Source organism: Cyprinodon variegatus, unplaced genomic scaffold (genome assembly GCF_000732505.1).
Source record: "Cyprinodon variegatus isolate N-32 unplaced genomic scaffold, C_variegatus-1.0 Scaffold321, whole genome shotgun sequence".
Taxonomy (NCBI): Eukaryota; Metazoa; Chordata; class Actinopteri; order Cyprinodontiformes; family Cyprinodontidae; genus Cyprinodon; species Cyprinodon variegatus.
In genome coordinates, this window is record NW_015150774.1 from 766,363 (window position 1) to 783,646 (window position 17,284).

Below are 17,284 nucleotides of genomic sequence, written 5' to 3' on the forward strand. Positions count from 1 at the left end.
AAGGAAAAAAAAAAATATATTACTAAAGTTTTTTTCAGAGGACCCATTGGCCCCCTGGTGGTCACGGAAATTCCTTTTTAGATTTCGTTTTCTTTCCTTCTTTCGATATTCTAGGCATGTTAAGCCAATTTTATGCGTTTATGCCTTTTAACAATGAACCAGATGATCGGTTACCATGCGGATATGGCAAAATGGTTGTTATGGAAACTTTGGGACCCCAGAATGCAACCCTTTGCTGTGTTACTGTAACAACTCGCCTCCACGTCTATTAACAAAAAAGGTTGGATTTTTTTTTAAAAAGGTGGTTATGAGATTAAACCAGTGGAGTAAAAGGTGAATGAGCTTCACGGCTTTATGTCAGGACCTTTTTCAAACAGGATTAGGATCAGGAAACGCTCTTCATGAGATACACAACCTTTAAAAAAGAACCAGGTGGGCATGATTTCAAACAGGCTCCCTAAAACTCTCTTCTGTAACTTTTTTATTTTTCATTCGTAGCAGGAAAAAAAAAACAACAACTAAGGATTCAGCTGGATTTCATTCATCAGTCTAACCAGGGTTTTTTTTGAGTAAATATAATTTATGCCTTTACATTCAGGAGAATTTAAACCACTATACAAGTAAATAATACAACCAAAATGAATTAACATATACCGTAGTCTTAACATATATGTAACCTTGTAAATTAAAAATATCAAAGACAGACTAAATGCTTTCATTCTTGTGTGCACTGTGAATAAAGAACAGTTCATACACATATGACAGAAATAGAAATGTAATCCTTCTAGTTTTTAATTCATAAAGCTGGTGTCTTCTGCGTCACTGCAGCGTTAACTAAAAGTGGGACAATCAGGACGTTTGAGTGGGTTTTTTTGCCACGGAAGAAATTCTTCAGCTGCCAGGTTTACAGAAACTCTTTTACAGTTTTAAATTTCAAAAGGCAATATTAAAGTGCATCAGTGCATCTAAAGTAGAAGAGTGAAAGATGATGTGATGAGAAAAGCTTTCTTTTTGGGAGGAGCTGAAGGAGTAAATAAAGGTGCTATAATAGAGAATGGCAGGAAGATAGACTAACTGGACCTTCCTCCTACATCCTGAACACAGTTGAAGCTTTAGTCAGATGAACATCTCTCTTTATGTAGATGAATTTAGATATTTTAAAAAATCCTATAAACAGTTGATGTTTATTTTATTTTTCCAGCACCTTAAAGGAAAGCTCTTCTTGACTTGTTAGTGAAGTGATAATCAGACATTGTTAGGTATGGTTGTAGAATGTGTCGTCAGCCAAGCAATCCACACTAACTCTGTGCACAGACCCATCCAGCAAAGGCACGACTTCCAAAACAGCCAGATGATCCATTCTGTTTAATTCTGTTACCTGAAACTTAAAGCAGGGTCTCTGCTCATTCAGCTCTTTAGTCTGAATGACCCAGACCACTTCTCTCACTAAAGCTCTCTCAGAGCATATTCAGTTTTTTTCAGTCAGGTTCTGGAGGAGAAGTTGATCCCAGTCAACATCTTCTGGATGGTCTCCTCCTTCTTCAGTATGTTGGACTTCACAGCACATATCTTATCCTGATGGTCCTTAATAAGTTGTTCCAGCTCAGCTAGCTCGGCTTTTAGAGGCTCCACGGCCCGGTCTGTTTCTCTGCAATGATAAAAATACACCAGGGAAACACAAAGCAAAGATTATTTACTGCAAATGTGAAATGAATGGTTCATTGTTAATGACCAACAAATAAACAAAACAGGCTGTTAACAGAGTTAATCTGTAGGTCAGCTGGAAACGGCAACAATAAAATCATGAACATGTGCAGAAAGCCAACCTCTGCTCCTGCAACAAGGCCTGTGCATGCTCCTCATTCTCCCGCCGCCAGCTCTGCAGCTCAGCCTGCATGGCATCCACGTCCTCCTGGATGTAGTCCATGATCTTTCCTAAAGGTAAAGAACTCCGGCACACCATCTGAATGGAGGAGCGAAGCCGCTCTATCTCCCTCGTCACGAGCTCCCGCTCTTTATAACTTGCCGTTTCGGACGCCGAGCTCTGAAAGCGAGGTTAGTGGGATTAAGAGCATGAAAACATTGGATTCTGTCCATCTTTGAAGAAAACTAGGAAATAAAAACTTCAGACAAGTCATTCAGGCAGAAACACCTTCTGCAGGTTAGAACAACAACCTGTGATGTAAATTCCATCCAAATGCCTTACCCGCAAAAATGTAGCTTTACTCTAAATGGAATCAAAAACACGTTCTGCCATCTTTGGTTCCTTGTCACCTTTTACAACTCATCTGAAACACCTCTGGGAGAAAATTAAGCTGCCTTCAGCTGATGTGTTTTATGAGTCAAATGAAGAAAATTTTCCTCTTTAATGATATTAAAACACAGGAGTCTATGTATGGAGCTAAAATAAGACAAAGCTCTTCCTGTAAACCTGGAATGTCACCTTTACCAGCATTGGATGCCAAGAACCAGAGCAGGGTTGGATTGTGGTTTTAGAACTTCAAGGCAAGCCTATGAGGACTTCTACCAGGCTGGCTGTTTATATGAAGATCAAACACGCTGCTGGATCATGCTGGATGAAGCTAGCCGACCGGCTAGTCTAAAGCGTGCGCCGTATCCAAATTACATTCAGTTCCTTAATGGTGAAGGGGCACAGGGGCAGGAACTCGCTTCTTGGAGAACAAACTTTAGGATGTTTGCTCAGCTGGATTTTGGAGGACCTGTGAGTATGTGTGAGACGTGAAAGCAATGCAAAGCTGAAGCCACACACACAGCTACTACCAAACAGAGACTGAGGCGAACACACATGACCCCCACCTGCAATCTTGGTTTTGTTTATTTTAGTAACAGGCTGTGGCAGTGAGGTTATTTTACTACAGTATTGAGTAACAACTGCTACACTTTATGCTTCCTTTCAAGTTCAACGTGGGCCCTGAAATGTTGTGCTTCACAGATGGGAGCACCTGTCTTCATGAAGCTGCAGAGCTCAGGCTGAAACAGAGTGTAAACTAAAGGAAACTTTCCATTTCAAAACACACAAGGTGTCAGAGAGGCTGCTCGGGTAACAGGATGAAAACAGAACTCTTATCAAACTATCTTTCTTTTGTCCTTAAAGGAATCAGACAGCTGCAGTACCTAATCAAAGGCAGCCTAACCAGACAGGACCACACGGCAGAAATGACATCAAACTTCACTGTTTGCTTCAATTTCTTTCAGGAAACACGTCCACGTTTCTGACGGACTTCTGTTTCACCGGGGCTCAGGAGTGTGAGGCTTAAAAGCCTCGGCCCAGCGGTCCCCCAGCAAGGTGGGTGGCTTTCCACTGGGTGCTGCGGACCCTGCAGCTACACAAACACTATGGCTCATTCGGCCTAGCTGTGGTTTTAGGTCTGCAGAGTCCAGACGGGACCCTTGGCTTCAGTCTGTTTGCCGTTCAAACCTCCCAGCTACCCCGCCTCTTTTTCACGGCTGGAAAATAAAAAAAACTTCATAAAAATAAAAAAAAACACAACGTCTTGTTGGTGCACGCTTTGTGTTGGTAGACGTAAACCACAGCACCAAGGACGCCCATGTCAGGGTCTGCCCAAGCTTTCCTTTTTTTCATCAGGATACCTGTCAGACCCTCTGGTAAAGATGTAATAAAAGCCTAAAATATTTCCACTTTTAATGCATTAATCTGCAACTACACTTATTTTGAAAAATGCAGGCTTTCAATAGATCATGACCTGCTGTCTAACAGGGTAGCCAGGAGCTTTGGAAGAGAAACAGCTAAACAACAGAATTACAGATCCTCCACCATACATCACACAAGGTGTTTTTCACAGATTCATACTTTCTTTTACAATCTTTACATCTATCTGAATACGGTAAATATTAGAAATAATTTAAATCTGCATATATTTTATTTATTTTAAGCTATACCACAAATCAAAGTAGATAAACCTGAACTTGATAAACCTGAACAGCTAAAAGATGCTGTACTTTTCTCCATTCCTTTAATGTATAAACTTGGGTCTAATTCCAGCCTAGTTTGTCGTGTTTTAAGTTGCTTTAAACTTTTTAATCATTGGTATAAATCTGGGCCACTTTACATCCAGAAAAAGCTTTTTATTTAAATTTCTTCACTCATGAAGACAGAAGTGAATGACTTAACGATATGAAAATGTAATAAATGGTTAAGCATCAGCATAAGTAGTGTATCAGTTATTTTGTTGAAGAATCTCTCCCCTAACTGAATAAGTTTGACAAATCAACAGCTCACCATTTCTTATGTTTTCTTGTGAGATGATAGAGTGAATGTGTTTTTTTTAGGGGGTGCCAACTAATGAGGGAACTGTAGAACACCAGAGGTACAATTCAAAGGGAAATTCCTCCTGTCATCACATGCCTAATTTGCTTCATGAGGAAATATGTCTTAAAAAGCGGATCTATGGACTGCTTTTGGGGATTTTCTGGGGAAAAAGAAAAACATTCTTCAAAGAAACTTTTTGACAAGAAAAATGGCTTTCAAGCATAGAAAATGTTGACGCTATAGCAACCTTTAGGGTATCATTAAGTGAGAAAACAGCAAAAATTAGAGGAAACGTTTTAGTTTATTTGGAGAGAGCCGAACTGCACAAAAGCGTTAAAATTTTCTAATCATCGTCATCAACGTCCATATTTCATCACATTTTAGAGTTGGAAAACATTAAAATATGGAAAGTATTAAAACTGGGCTTTATGTCAGCGTTTAAAGGAGCAACAAGAAATGATTCATTATTTTAGATAGAAAGAATTAAAAGTGGGGATGTGAAGTGCTAATGTTATATTTTAAGGTGGAGTATGGTGCAATGTCACAAACCATCTTTGTTCTCCTTGTTCTTCTGACTTAATTGGTTCAGGGTTAATGTTGTTTTTCTGTGAGCAAAGGTCATTCTTAAATTCACCTCTCTAAAACAGGATGAGATTACAATAAATGGAAGATGGCGTCTAAGTTTGAATAGTTTTCATGCTACTTTTATGGCGGACTATGCCAAATATGTGAGTCGCTGTTGATTAGCTATATGGAAAAGGGATGCCATGAGATAGTACTACACCAACGAAGATCCTCTATGCAGGAAATGTGGGTGAGCTCAGTGGAAGCCAACAGGTAGAGGATAAAGTCTTAGACACAATCAAAAATGGTTCCTCTCCTGGAAAGACATCCTTTTGATCCAAGAAGATAAAATGGCTGGAGGGAAAAACGAAACCCTGAGAAAAAAATTCAAGCTGGTGGAAACCAAGAAAGGGCAAACAGGGAGTCAACAGTCAGACCGCTGAGGCTAGTTCATCAGGTGATAAAATTAGTTTTTATGGTTTGTGTGAATTCTGTCAGCAAAAAACATCTGCAGATTGTCCCAGTTTGTATTAAACCGATCGCCTTTTTCACAAAGCCTTCCCCTGCATGTTTTTTTCATGATAATTAGCACTGGCTTCAACAGGTATGATAGAAACTATAGGCTGACTGTATATCAGTACATCAATATCCTTTCAATTTACAACTTTTTTGGGTGAGTAAGTAAAACCCAGAGAGATTATGAGGATAAACTTGAAACACTGCACTAACACTATGTTGAGAGTTTCAGGTAGGTAAATTTCTTAAGCAGGCCTATGCTCATAAAAATACTGGACGGAAGTGGATTTCAAATTTTTTAAATTTTTGTTCCAAAGAAAAGTAATCTGAGAGTGAGTCAGGAGTCAAAAACAAAAGGAAAATATCTCTAAGTGTTGTTTATGGGCCTTTTTCTTCATAAAAAAAAGCTAACTGGACAATAAAAATAGCTTAGAGTCAGTGAAGTGAGGTAAGGAGCAGCAAGGGTACAGGATGTTGATGTCAGGTCACAGTAGCTCTCTGGGGAGACGAGGAAGATCGACCTCCTGACATCCGGGCTGAACTCTGAATCTTTTAAACAATCCTAAACTACACAGCATTAAAACAAAACTCAAACTGCATCTGAAGAAACACAAAAAAAGAGATTTTCCAATAGCAAAAATAATTTCTCCAACAAGTCTGTCTGGCCTTACAAAAATCTAATGCCACCGAGTCATTTCCTCATGGTTCCACATAAAAAGCTGAATGTTTACGAAGACACCGAGGTCTGCAGAGGGGTATTTATTTTCTTGACAATCCTACAGAGGATTCTGGCCCTTCTCCTCCGTGACTCTCACTCAACAGCCATCCATTTATATGCCACATGGTTTATTTATACATTATAGACCTTCATCAAGGCTAATTTGATGGGGTAAAGAACAGGGGGTTTCGAAAAGGAAGAGTACACACAAAGTCAATGAAAATGCAGCTGTAGTGAAGGGCAACAATGTCCAAATAAAAGGAGAACGTTCTTGGAACAATATACACGGCTGCTAAGGGGTCATGATTAGGGTCGGCCCCATAAATATACTGTAGATCCTTTAGATACAAAGAGTGTATAGTTTTGCAACTGAGAAGAAAGGAATAAAAAAGTGAAGACCTAAATTTGGTTTCATGAACAAAGAACATACATATTCTGCACACATCAATGTTTTATAAATAAACTAGCCGAATAACAGAGAAGAGGGAGACCTCAGCGTTTACATTTTTATGTTTCATTATGATTGCAATTTAAAAATAAGGAAAGGCACTGGTCCATTAGGCTGACCTTCATGTTAGGAAGGAAGTCATTACAGTTCTTTATGCAGCTGAAGAGGCAAGGCCAGTAATGGCTGAGCGACAGACTAACAACCCACAGCTCCAATAAGTGGATGTACCTGCATTGAGCTGCACCTTCAGACCAAGCAGAATACGGTGATACTCAACGGAAGGTCTGGAGGAAATTAGGATAATCTCTAGAAGGCTGTACTCATGTTACTCAAAGAGCTGTTTTATCTGTGTGTGTTTTAACTCTCATTTGAGGTAGTCGGATATACATAAACAACATTTAACATACATCCTTTCAATCCTGTGTCTGAATTCCTGACGAGCAGCTTCAGTTTACTGCTGGTTAAGCTTCGCCGGCTTCAGACGCGAGTTACGAGGGATGCTGTCTTAGGTCGCTGCTAGGAAGAAATAGATCAGCGGCCTTTCTGCATGAGTGACACCTCAAAACAGTTCATCCATCTCAGTCAGGGTGGTCAGCTAGTATGGGATGCAGGGCACCATGCTTCAGTGAAGGAGACCACCCAACTCAGACAGCATACGCTGCCTCACACCGAGGAGCTTAGACCAAACTGTAAGCTTCAGATGCTTTTATACTCCAAATATTGATGAAAGAGCCCTTTCTCTGGCGTACAGAATAGAATCTATAAACAATGACAGGGATGTTTCATCATCAATAGGACAATAGGCCCTAATTCAACACAAACAGAGATAAATCTTATATGTCTCTGTATCCTTCACAGTCTGATGTATTTATTAAAAAAAAAAAAAAAAAACGCCTCATCATAAATTAATATTTCAAAATAGAACCATTTCCTCACACTGACCAAGTTGGAAGATTAAATTAGAGCAAATTTATTCAGTGGGAAATCTTCAATGTTAGGAAAATTTTCTAAATTATCACTTTTACAATAACTACCAGCACCATAAAAATTATTTTTTTTTATTTAAAAAGAATGCATTTTTCTATTTAATACTTATTTAGAGTTTCACTTAATTTAGCCTAAATAGTTTAATGAGCATCAAAGAATACCAAATTTCCAAAACATTTGGTTCTGCCTCTTAACCTGTTTTCCTGCACTGCTGCTCAGCTGGCTGAAAACGATAACTTTGCCTGTCTGAAATATTCAGAGTTTATAAACTTAGTAAACTGGACCCAAATTCCTATCAACAAAAAGCTGTTTGAAACTATCATTAGAAATCTAAAGTTCACGTTTATTAAGCTAGCTTGCTCTAAGCCAACAGATGACCCACCTGCTTCGCCTTCTAATAATTCTTTACTTTATAAAGAACTAAACAACAAAAATATATAGTATTCTGTTCAATAACTACTTGAAAACAAAGAGATATTTTCTTCTAAATCTTTGTCTTCTATGTTGAGTTCATACTGTGCAATAATAGACCATGTCTGAAAAATCTTTCTTCTCTGGTTGTGAGCCGCAGTGTGTACTTTGTGGTCATTAACCACACAAGGATTTCTTCCAAGACCTTTGACTAATATCGAGCAGAGTCAGAAACTTTCAGGGAAAATCTTGCGGTGTTACAGCAGCTGTGCTGTCCGGTTTGGCTCAGCTGTGTGCTCTTCCACAGCTGCCTGCTTTCCCCAAAGCTCCGTCTGCAACCTGCAGCACCTGAGCGACCAGCCTACCCTCCACTCTTAAATACTCGGAATAAAAGCTAACAAAGAACTACACCATGTTTTTAAATGTAGTGGTAATACAAATGTTTTCATAGCAAACTTTGCATGGAAATACAAAAACAGAATGAGTCCAAATTTGCCACGGATACTTTAAACGTACAGAGATATTTATTTCTTTTGGTAAAACAAATTTCATATATTAGATATTCATAAATTTTTATAAATTAAATATCTTAAAAGGGCTATGAAGTATATTTATCAGAAGTGTCTTTTCATCCCATCATTGACATTACCATGTAGAGTTTGATCAAACGTGTGAAAGCTGCAGGTCTGACTGACCTTTCAGGAACAAACACTTTAAGATGGGTCAGCTTTAAACAAACTGAGTATGTGGAAAAGCACCTATAGCAAGGTGGGGGCTCTGGCATGCTGTGGGGAGGTCCCATAGACTGAAAATGTATCACCTTTGGGTATTTTCAAAAGAAAAAAAAATAATTAGCCAGAAACAGTTCATCAGACACAAAAATTGCCTCTTCATGTGGCAATCTGAGTCCTCAGACCAACTCCTTTTAGATTCCTTTGGGCTGAGCTAAAGGAAAAAGAGCAGAAAAGCAAACCTAGGATTCTAGAAGATCTAGAGAAATCTGGTAAAGTTGAAATACTCATTGATCCTTCTCTGGTAATGTGTGGTTTTCCTTCTTATTGATAAATGTAATCACATTAAAAGCTGGGTTTGGCTACATTAATCTAAAAACTATTAGCAGTATGTTGTTTTCCTAAATATGTAATTACAAGAGAGACAGACAGGGAAAGGAGCAAATAAGCAAAAGCTCTCAAATTTTCCTCCCATGATTTAAGATGCTTCCTAATTGAGCAGAAAACCTTACAAAGCTGAATAATCTTAAGTACCCAAAAATGTTGAGCAACCTTCAGAAAACAACTCTTTTTGCTCCAGACATCTAGATGTGTGGATCAATAGTGTGTGTGGTCTGCAAGGGGCCATAGCTGCCTGCCTGGTTATTAGCCCTTCACCTTCACTGGAGGGGAACATTTTTGTGGTTTAGAGGCACCGCAATTACACCTCCTCCTCCTCCAAACTCCATTTGTTTACATCTTTCTTTTGATAAAAGCCAGTGTTGCAGCAGGTCTGTGGTTAAAACCGTGTTCCCAGGGAACAAAGTTCTCAGAAAGAAAGGCTGACAGGACTGGAGGAGACTTTTAGACTGAACTAGGCTAATACTGCCCTCTAGTGGTGAGGAAAAAAGGAAATATTTGAAAAGCATACCTGTTCTTTAGATTTCAGTGAGGACGGAGACGCTTCGTAGTCTTTCTTGGTCTCAAGGATCTTCTTCACAAGTCCGCCTGCATTAAAGGAAAAAGATCAGCTTCCTAAAGCGAACCTTAAATGTTCTTATTCCTCAAGAAATGAAGGAACTCAGTCATTTACCATGTTTTTCATCTGTGTCGAGTTCTGGTGCAGGTTCCTGTAACAGAAAAGATTGAAAGTTTCTTTACGATTTATAATCAAAACCACTGATTTCAATACATCATTCATTGGTGATTAATTTTAATCACCAGTGAATGTTTATGTCACCTACTCTCTCCATCTCAGGAGCATCTGGAGGTGCTGCTTCCACCACTAGGAACTGCTCATCTTCACCATCCTCTTCCTCTGACATTCTCTTCCCATCCATTATAATCAGAGCTGGGGGCTTGGCACTGGACAGCCTTTGAAACAGGAAGTGTGCTGAGAACCTTTTTAAGGAGCATTTCCTTCAATCAGTGCAGTGTGTTCAGTCTTATTTCTGTTTATAAGTTGTTTTAAAACTTGATTGAAATGGATGACCAAACTTGGAAATAAGGCACTTTGTCCTGGTTAAACAGTCCTTCATTAAAAACGGTTCGGAAAACATTCATAGCTCTACAACATTTTCCTCTTTCCTAAATCCACAAACTCCAATGGGTTGTATTTTATGAAATAGACAAATCAACACTAGCATACAATTGTTACCTAGAAGATACCAATTAATGGTTTCCTGTTTTTTATTTTTATTTTACAGATAAAAATCTGAAGAGAGGCATATGAATTTATTAAGAACTTTAAAATTTTAACACCTATAAATAAAAGAAAGATTTAACATTTGCGGTTGCCCCAAAAAACATATAGAAGACACAGCAACATTCGGCAAAACAAGATATGTAAGGAAACACACTATATTGCCACGCAAACCATCCATATTATGCATGTCCATGAGGTAAATGCAGACATCCATAGACTGCCGGAAGTTCTGGGTGTCTCCCCGATATTGATCATTGTTTAGGGATGCCTGCGAGTCAGATAAATTATCACGGATTTTAGATCTATGCAAGGTGGTGTTTTTTAATGCGAGTGAGAGCGCGCAGGCAATACAATAATTAATACATCATCTGCGGATTAGAACTACTTTGATTGCATAGGCACAACAAGAGAGGGCTGTGGGGAGGAGGTTGCTTGTGAAACCTGTGTTTATCTGTCCAAAGCGATGCTCTGTTCAACAAGGGGTCAAGGCGACTGGTCGTGAGAGAGCACGCTGATTGGTTTAGTCAGAAAAATAAGCCAATAAGTTTCGGTTTACTCTCTGACAGCCCCCTAGTTACCACTCACAGCTGTGCATCCTGCGAAATGGCAGAGGTTAAAAATCCTCGATTAAAAAAAGGAAATAAAGGACTCATTTTATAGGAGAATATACTTAAGTATATCCATGTAGAGTAAAGGTGAAGAATAATGAGACCGTGGAGAGGTGCACAGTATGCAATAGTGCTTTCAGTATTACCCAGGGTGGACTTAATAATTGTAAAAGACATGTGGAGGTAAGCTAAGGTTAACACGCCATCACCTGCATTTTAATTCTGTAGGTTTAATGCAGTTATAAAATAAAGAAAAACGTATCAAATACTTCTTTAAAGTATCAATGCACATCTAGTTCATTGTATAGGGCTACATCTAACTATTTAGCTATCTAACTCTATATCCAGCTTGTCTAAGCCTTTGAAAATCCCGATTTTAATATGTTGATAAATGTAGGCTAAAAAATTACCACTATTCCAATGCCAACACTTGGATAGATGCCCAAGTCAACTTCTACTATAGATTAGATGATGCTAAATGTCATTCAGTGTTAAAAACACACAAGAAACATATGGTGTTTTTAAAGTCGTAGGGAAGCGGCTGTTCCAACCGTTGCATTTCCGACTTGTCCCGTGTGGTGCACGACACTGCACAAGTGAATAAAGTGAATTTGATTGGACGTTTATCAAGGGGGAGGGATTGTTGTGGCAGAAGGTCCGCAAGCGAGTTTTATTGTGGCTGGTTTATCGGAAAGTGGGGATGTTGTGGAAGAGGACGCCAGGGCGGCAGAAGTTTGGTTTGGTGTAGAAGGCTTACAGTACAGCCGTACATGTTTGAGCCCTTGCCTCGCAACACTGACAGTTCTGTTAGCTCTACACCTGCCCAAGACACAGACCTCCATCCCTGTGAACACTGGGATGGAACTCAATGGGAAAGTAAATGATTCTTATTTCTTATTTCAACCGTTGCGTATATTAGCTGCACAATATGAATCGAGATGCTATGACTGAAAATATTTGATTGACAGACGAATGTTGATATATGATTGGCGGAATTTAGGTGTACAAGCTGACGTATAACTATCTGGCCTGCATAAAATAACGCAAAAAACCCCACAGATTTTAAGATTTTAATAGAAATGTTCGAAATTTTGGGACAATATGGTCTGATAAAGAGTATATTTATATACATCTTTAAGCCAGAATGATTTGACATTTAAATATGACTTCCCTAAAACTTTAAAAATGCTGTCAACAATCCATATAGGGTCATTTTTGCATGATTTTGTAATATCGTGCAGCTCAGTGTTTTGCCAGTGTTTTTTATACATAATAAATTACTAAATGTGTGTCTACATAAATAAATGACCAAACATCATCTTAAGTACAGCAACATAGTGAGGGAATATGCTTCTTTAGCAGGGCTGGTCAGAGTTCCTGAGAAGATTAATGCATATGGGGGCAAACATGGAAGGCTGCAAAAGACCTGAGACTGCTACAAAGGTTCATCTTTTGGCAAGACAACACAAGACATCCTGCTAGAGCTACTGTTTAGTAACTGATACTGGTTGAAGTACAAAATATTATTGCTGATGTATTTGAAGGGAAGGTATTGATCCAGGAGAATGAATAAAAATGCATGACATAGACTAAGATAGTTTTAAGGAATGTACCTGGTTCAGTTTACTTCAAATATACATTCTACCTTGTTTTGTCTCATGGCATGAAATCTTTTTTTTTTAACTAGAGAAAGGTTTGTGGTTATAACATAAAACAATGTGAAAAAGATCAATGGGTATGAATGGTTTTACAAGGCACTGCATCGGGACAAACATTCAATAATTGGAACAATGAGGTCACCTCTCAGCTGGGGTCCCCTCGGCGCTGCTTGTTTGTCTCCTGACTCGAGGAGGTGCTGGGCGAGCGCTGCTGGGTCGAGCTGTTCGTCTGAACAATGGGAAACCATACACATGAAACCTTTAAAAATACTCACAGCCAGTTTTTCACTTTACGAGCTGTTATTTTCACAGCTTATTTTGTACACAACAGCAATGGGATGTTTTTTAGAATTGCCAGATGTGTGATGTAGATCCCAACATTACGAGGATAACTGCTCTGCTCGCCAAAGGTCTGAATATTAATAACAGCTGCAGTGGTACAGCTGCCTGACAGGCTAATCAAAAATGATTAGTCAGCCAAAGGAAGACGACTTTCAAATCTTTCCAGTCTGTAAACAAAGACTTGATCATGTTCCAAGAACTGGGAACAATCTGGAACAAAATGGGATTCAGTTTCATATAAATACAATAAGACACATCACTGCTTTTAGATAAAATCTAAAATGAAGTCAGTTTGGTTCTGACATATTAGGAAAGAAATGGAACATATAAAGAGACTAAGGATCATGTTTAACCTTTTATAATGGAAGCAGGATTGGCTAGAGGGTCTAAAGTTATGGTTACAGGTAAATCAAACATAGGTTGTTCATACCCAGAAGTCTGGTCTGATGATGGCACTGCATTGGCGTCTCCATTCTCCTGAGGGACATGTCTCTGTGCTAGTGGAAGCTCTCCATCTGTGATAGGAAAGAAAAGGGATTCAATCTGGACAGCAGAGCAAAGATGACACATATGTTTAGCAGTCTGAGAATTTATAAAACAACAATCTAAGAAACAGAAACCAGTCTTCAAAAACTGAATGGACCCTATGCATGACTCTTTGTGTGCTTTTAAAGATATATTTACATCTGGAAATGAACGCCTCTATAAACATTTAGGATTTTAAACTATTGTCAAAGTAATTACAAATAAAATGGATAAATTGGTTTGTAATCAGAAATAAGTTGTTTTCTGTTTCAGGTGGCCTGGAATTAGAAATGAACTGTTTTCACATTTCACAAGCATAATCAAAGGGTATTTGTCATGAAATTTACATTTTTTTTTATTATTTTTTATTTTTTACAAACAATAAGCTGTTATAATGAAAAAAAAAGAAAGTAACTTTTCAGTTAGGAATAATGATTTAACAAGAGGTGCAAAAGTGACTTTGTGCATAACAGGAAACATACCATCGGGCAGTTGAAGTTAGAGCCCAAAAGGAAGTGAGAAGTGTGAAGAGCTAGATTCTTGTGTAATCATACTATCATCTAGATGGGCAGAATAATGCAACTTCTGAACCTCTGCTAATTTTAAATTACTTTTAAAAAAACTACTTTGTTATGAAACAATAAAGCCCTATAGAAAAACAGATCATAATAAAGCTTACACAAGTTTAATCAACATAAAAAAATCACTTTATATCCCAACAAGAACAAAAAATAGAACAAGAAACCTTAGCACCCAAGCACAGAGGTAAGATGCTTTCTTTTGTCTGTCACCACCTCTTTTTATTATTTTCTTAATCTAAAAATCATACAATCACAAATAACTATTGTATTGCATTAGTAACATTAGTGCAGGTGATCAACACCTTGTGATGGACATGACATTGAATTTTCTCAAGCTTGTCATTTTCTCCCAAACATTTTAAAACCAGGAATTCAATCATTGACTGATCAATTGTGTATTTCAAGGCTGCAGCGAAAAGTAGATTGAGGAAGAAGATCTTTGTTCTTCTTTCTGGACAATCTGTCATGAGACCTAACCAAACAAAATTACGTTGACGGCTTAAAATACACATTAAAATATATATACATTTAAAAAAATCTAAAACTTGAGTATTTTTTAAAACAATATTGTGAATTCAATTTTATTTTGGTTTTCCTTTGCACTAACAACCAGCATGTAGATGTTTCATTCAAAGGTTTAATTCTTTAAAAACAATGAAAGCCTGCTTGTCAAAAATCCATTGTCACTGGATTTTATTGTTACTTTTGCTTGGTAAAAATTATTTCTACTACCATGCCTGCATGGGTATGTGTGCTGACTGCCACTCTTCTCTCTACTGTGTGGTGGCAAACCCACTTAAAGTGTATTACCACCACCTAAAGGGAGTAAAAGGTCAGTATCTTGTACTTCTGTTAAATTCAATGTGAACCAAATTGAGTGACTCTGCAATTTTGAAATCGAAAGTTTGTGAAGTTATAAACGAAATAACTGTCCAGTCCTAGAATCAATAGAGTTTGAGGCCTGATCTAAACACATGGTTGTGATCTGCTTTTCTGCATGCAACCTTTTCGCCCATATAAGTTGTTTTATATCTTTTTTTTTTTTTTTCTAAAAAACCTAGTATTATTTTCCACTAAAGCTTGTCCTTCAGGTTTCTTGAATACTACTTAAGGTTTGAAAGTTTCGGTGCCCAACACAGATTTTTTTGAAGGATCAGCAGTGGGGCTGGATGCACTATGATCTTAATGTATGTTTTATTTAGTCACTCCTAAGCCAACATTGCCCATCATTTGGTCTCTGGTCAATAAAACAAGGTTCTTAGACTTAGACCCAACTTTACTTATCCATTGTAATTATTCCTTCACTGATATTCTGGCTCCAGTAGCTTATATAGAGTACAAAGAGTTAAAGCAAGATGCCATTAAAGATGAAAAAATACGACAGACAATATAAAAGTTTTTATATAGTACAAAAAGCAAGTTATTGCACTTGCATTGCAGAACTGTACTGACCACATAAATAAGTGAAAATTATACAGACTACACAGAAATTGACTTTGATTATTGCACTTGTAGTGCAGAGATGTACTGACTTCATAAATAAGTAAAATATTACACAGGCTACACAGTAGTTGGCATGTGTTATTGCACAGTGAGAGAGTCCAAATTTGTAGAGTAGGCAAAATCTATTCACTGCAAATTAAGTTGTTCTGTGCTCCTAATTAAAAAGTCCCAAACATAATGCTTCAGGTAGAGACTGTTCTTCAGCTCATACTGAACCACTCTCTTTCTTGACATAGTGAGCTGATACCAAAAAGGTTCATTTTGGACCTATCTGGGCCTTGTCTAAACCTTTTAGATGTTTACTGACTATAAGACTGATCTATAGATTTGCGGTATTTCGACTCTTTAAACATGAGTCTGTTAATTAGTTCTAAATGTAACTAAAATTTAGTCCGACTATAATGATTGGCATTTACTTCTGTATATAAATTCAATTAGCCTGTATTAGAGTGCCTTGTAAAGGACTTTGTAATGGTGCTACACAAATAAGCTGAATGGAATTCATTTCACTGTTATTCTCTGTGACTGTGGCCTCAAAACACTTCAGACCTAACATGAAAAAAAATGTTGTGCACTGAGCTGCAGACTAAGTGTGATTAATGATAATTCAACATCTTATTTTTTGATGCCCAGCAGGTCTATAGGAGGGAAATGATCATTGGCTGATATTGAGAGAACATTATAGATCTGTGGTAGCCACAGATCCTGGTGGAATGTAATCAAAAAAAAAAAAAAAAAAATTAACAAAAACACTTTTCTGATATTTGGATAATAGCACTGTTCTCAACAATAAGATTTAAGTACATTAAGAATAAGCGAGCGTTACTATGAGAGAATCAGCAGGGATTCAAGCACAATATATTCCCCACTGCACTAATGACACAAAGGAATGCAGTGGGAAGACAGGATTTACCTGATCACACCCACCAACAGCCACTCAGAGGAATTCATGTAAACAACATTAATTAAACAAATTCAGATAATCAAATATGTTGTTACAGTGCTCCTATCTAATACCAGAACACTATGTCAGAGTTAACTACATCCATTTACTTAAAAACTGGAGTGACGTTTCTAACATCAGAGTTGCACTGCAGACCATCTAGTTTCTGTTTGGTTTGTAAACTCTTGTACTCCTTGTTCTACTGCACACCCAGCCCAGTTTGGGTTTGGTCAGGTCTGTTTGGACCAGTAAAGCCCAGCGATACATTGAGTTCAATCTTCTGCTTTACCATTAAAACCCGACTAACTTGCACCGCATGTTGAAAAGCCCAGCTCCATAAAAGTCCCCAGGTTACTAACATCAGACAGACAATGTTTTCTTTTTTTATTTTATGTTGCTATAAACATAAATACAGGAACCAATTAAAGTTGTGGACATGTTGTTTTTTTTTTTTATTACTTTTGTCACATTAACAAAACAACAAAAGCATCAAAAAGGTGCATAACTAAAGCAGAGGGATAGGAAACTTCTAATATAACATTTAGAATCTGTATACATAGGCCTCATTTATTATCAACCAGTTGCAAAAGTCACATAAACAATAAAATGATCAAAAAGGTCCTCAGAGGTTCCCCAGATAAAATATCTCACAGAGCTACATTTAATCTACTGAAAATGGATGTATGGCACACAAATTAAAACCTTGCAATACATGGCTGCCCACCTTCCCTGAGGGTCCATCCAAATCGGGTATATAGTTAGGGATGCTTAAAC

General features: G+C 37.8%; 1 protein-coding gene across 3 annotated transcripts in view; it reads right to left on the reverse strand.

Annotated features, from left to right (window-relative positions):
* Window positions 1-432: 432 nt before the first annotated feature.
* The window catches only part of traf3ip1 (TRAF3 interacting protein 1), a 27,626-nt gene continuing 10,774 nt past the window's right edge, over window positions 433-17,284 (reverse strand). For all 3 annotated transcript variants that reach the window (XM_015384738.1, XM_015384737.1, XM_015384739.1), the window contains 7 exons: window positions 13,389-13,473; window positions 12,759-12,845; window positions 9,890-10,019; window positions 9,739-9,775; window positions 9,577-9,653; window positions 1,827-2,044; window positions 433-1,648 (listed from right to left, as the gene is read on the reverse strand). In XM_015384738.1, coding sequence (XP_015240224.1) covers window positions 1,483-1,648; window positions 1,827-2,044; window positions 9,577-9,653; window positions 9,739-9,775; window positions 9,890-10,019; window positions 12,759-12,845; window positions 13,389-13,473 — 800 coding nt within the window. In that variant the 3' untranslated portion in view covers window positions 433-1,482. The remainder of the gene's footprint in view (window positions 1,649-1,826; window positions 2,045-9,576; window positions 9,654-9,738; window positions 9,776-9,889; window positions 10,020-12,758; window positions 12,846-13,388; window positions 13,474-17,284) is intronic.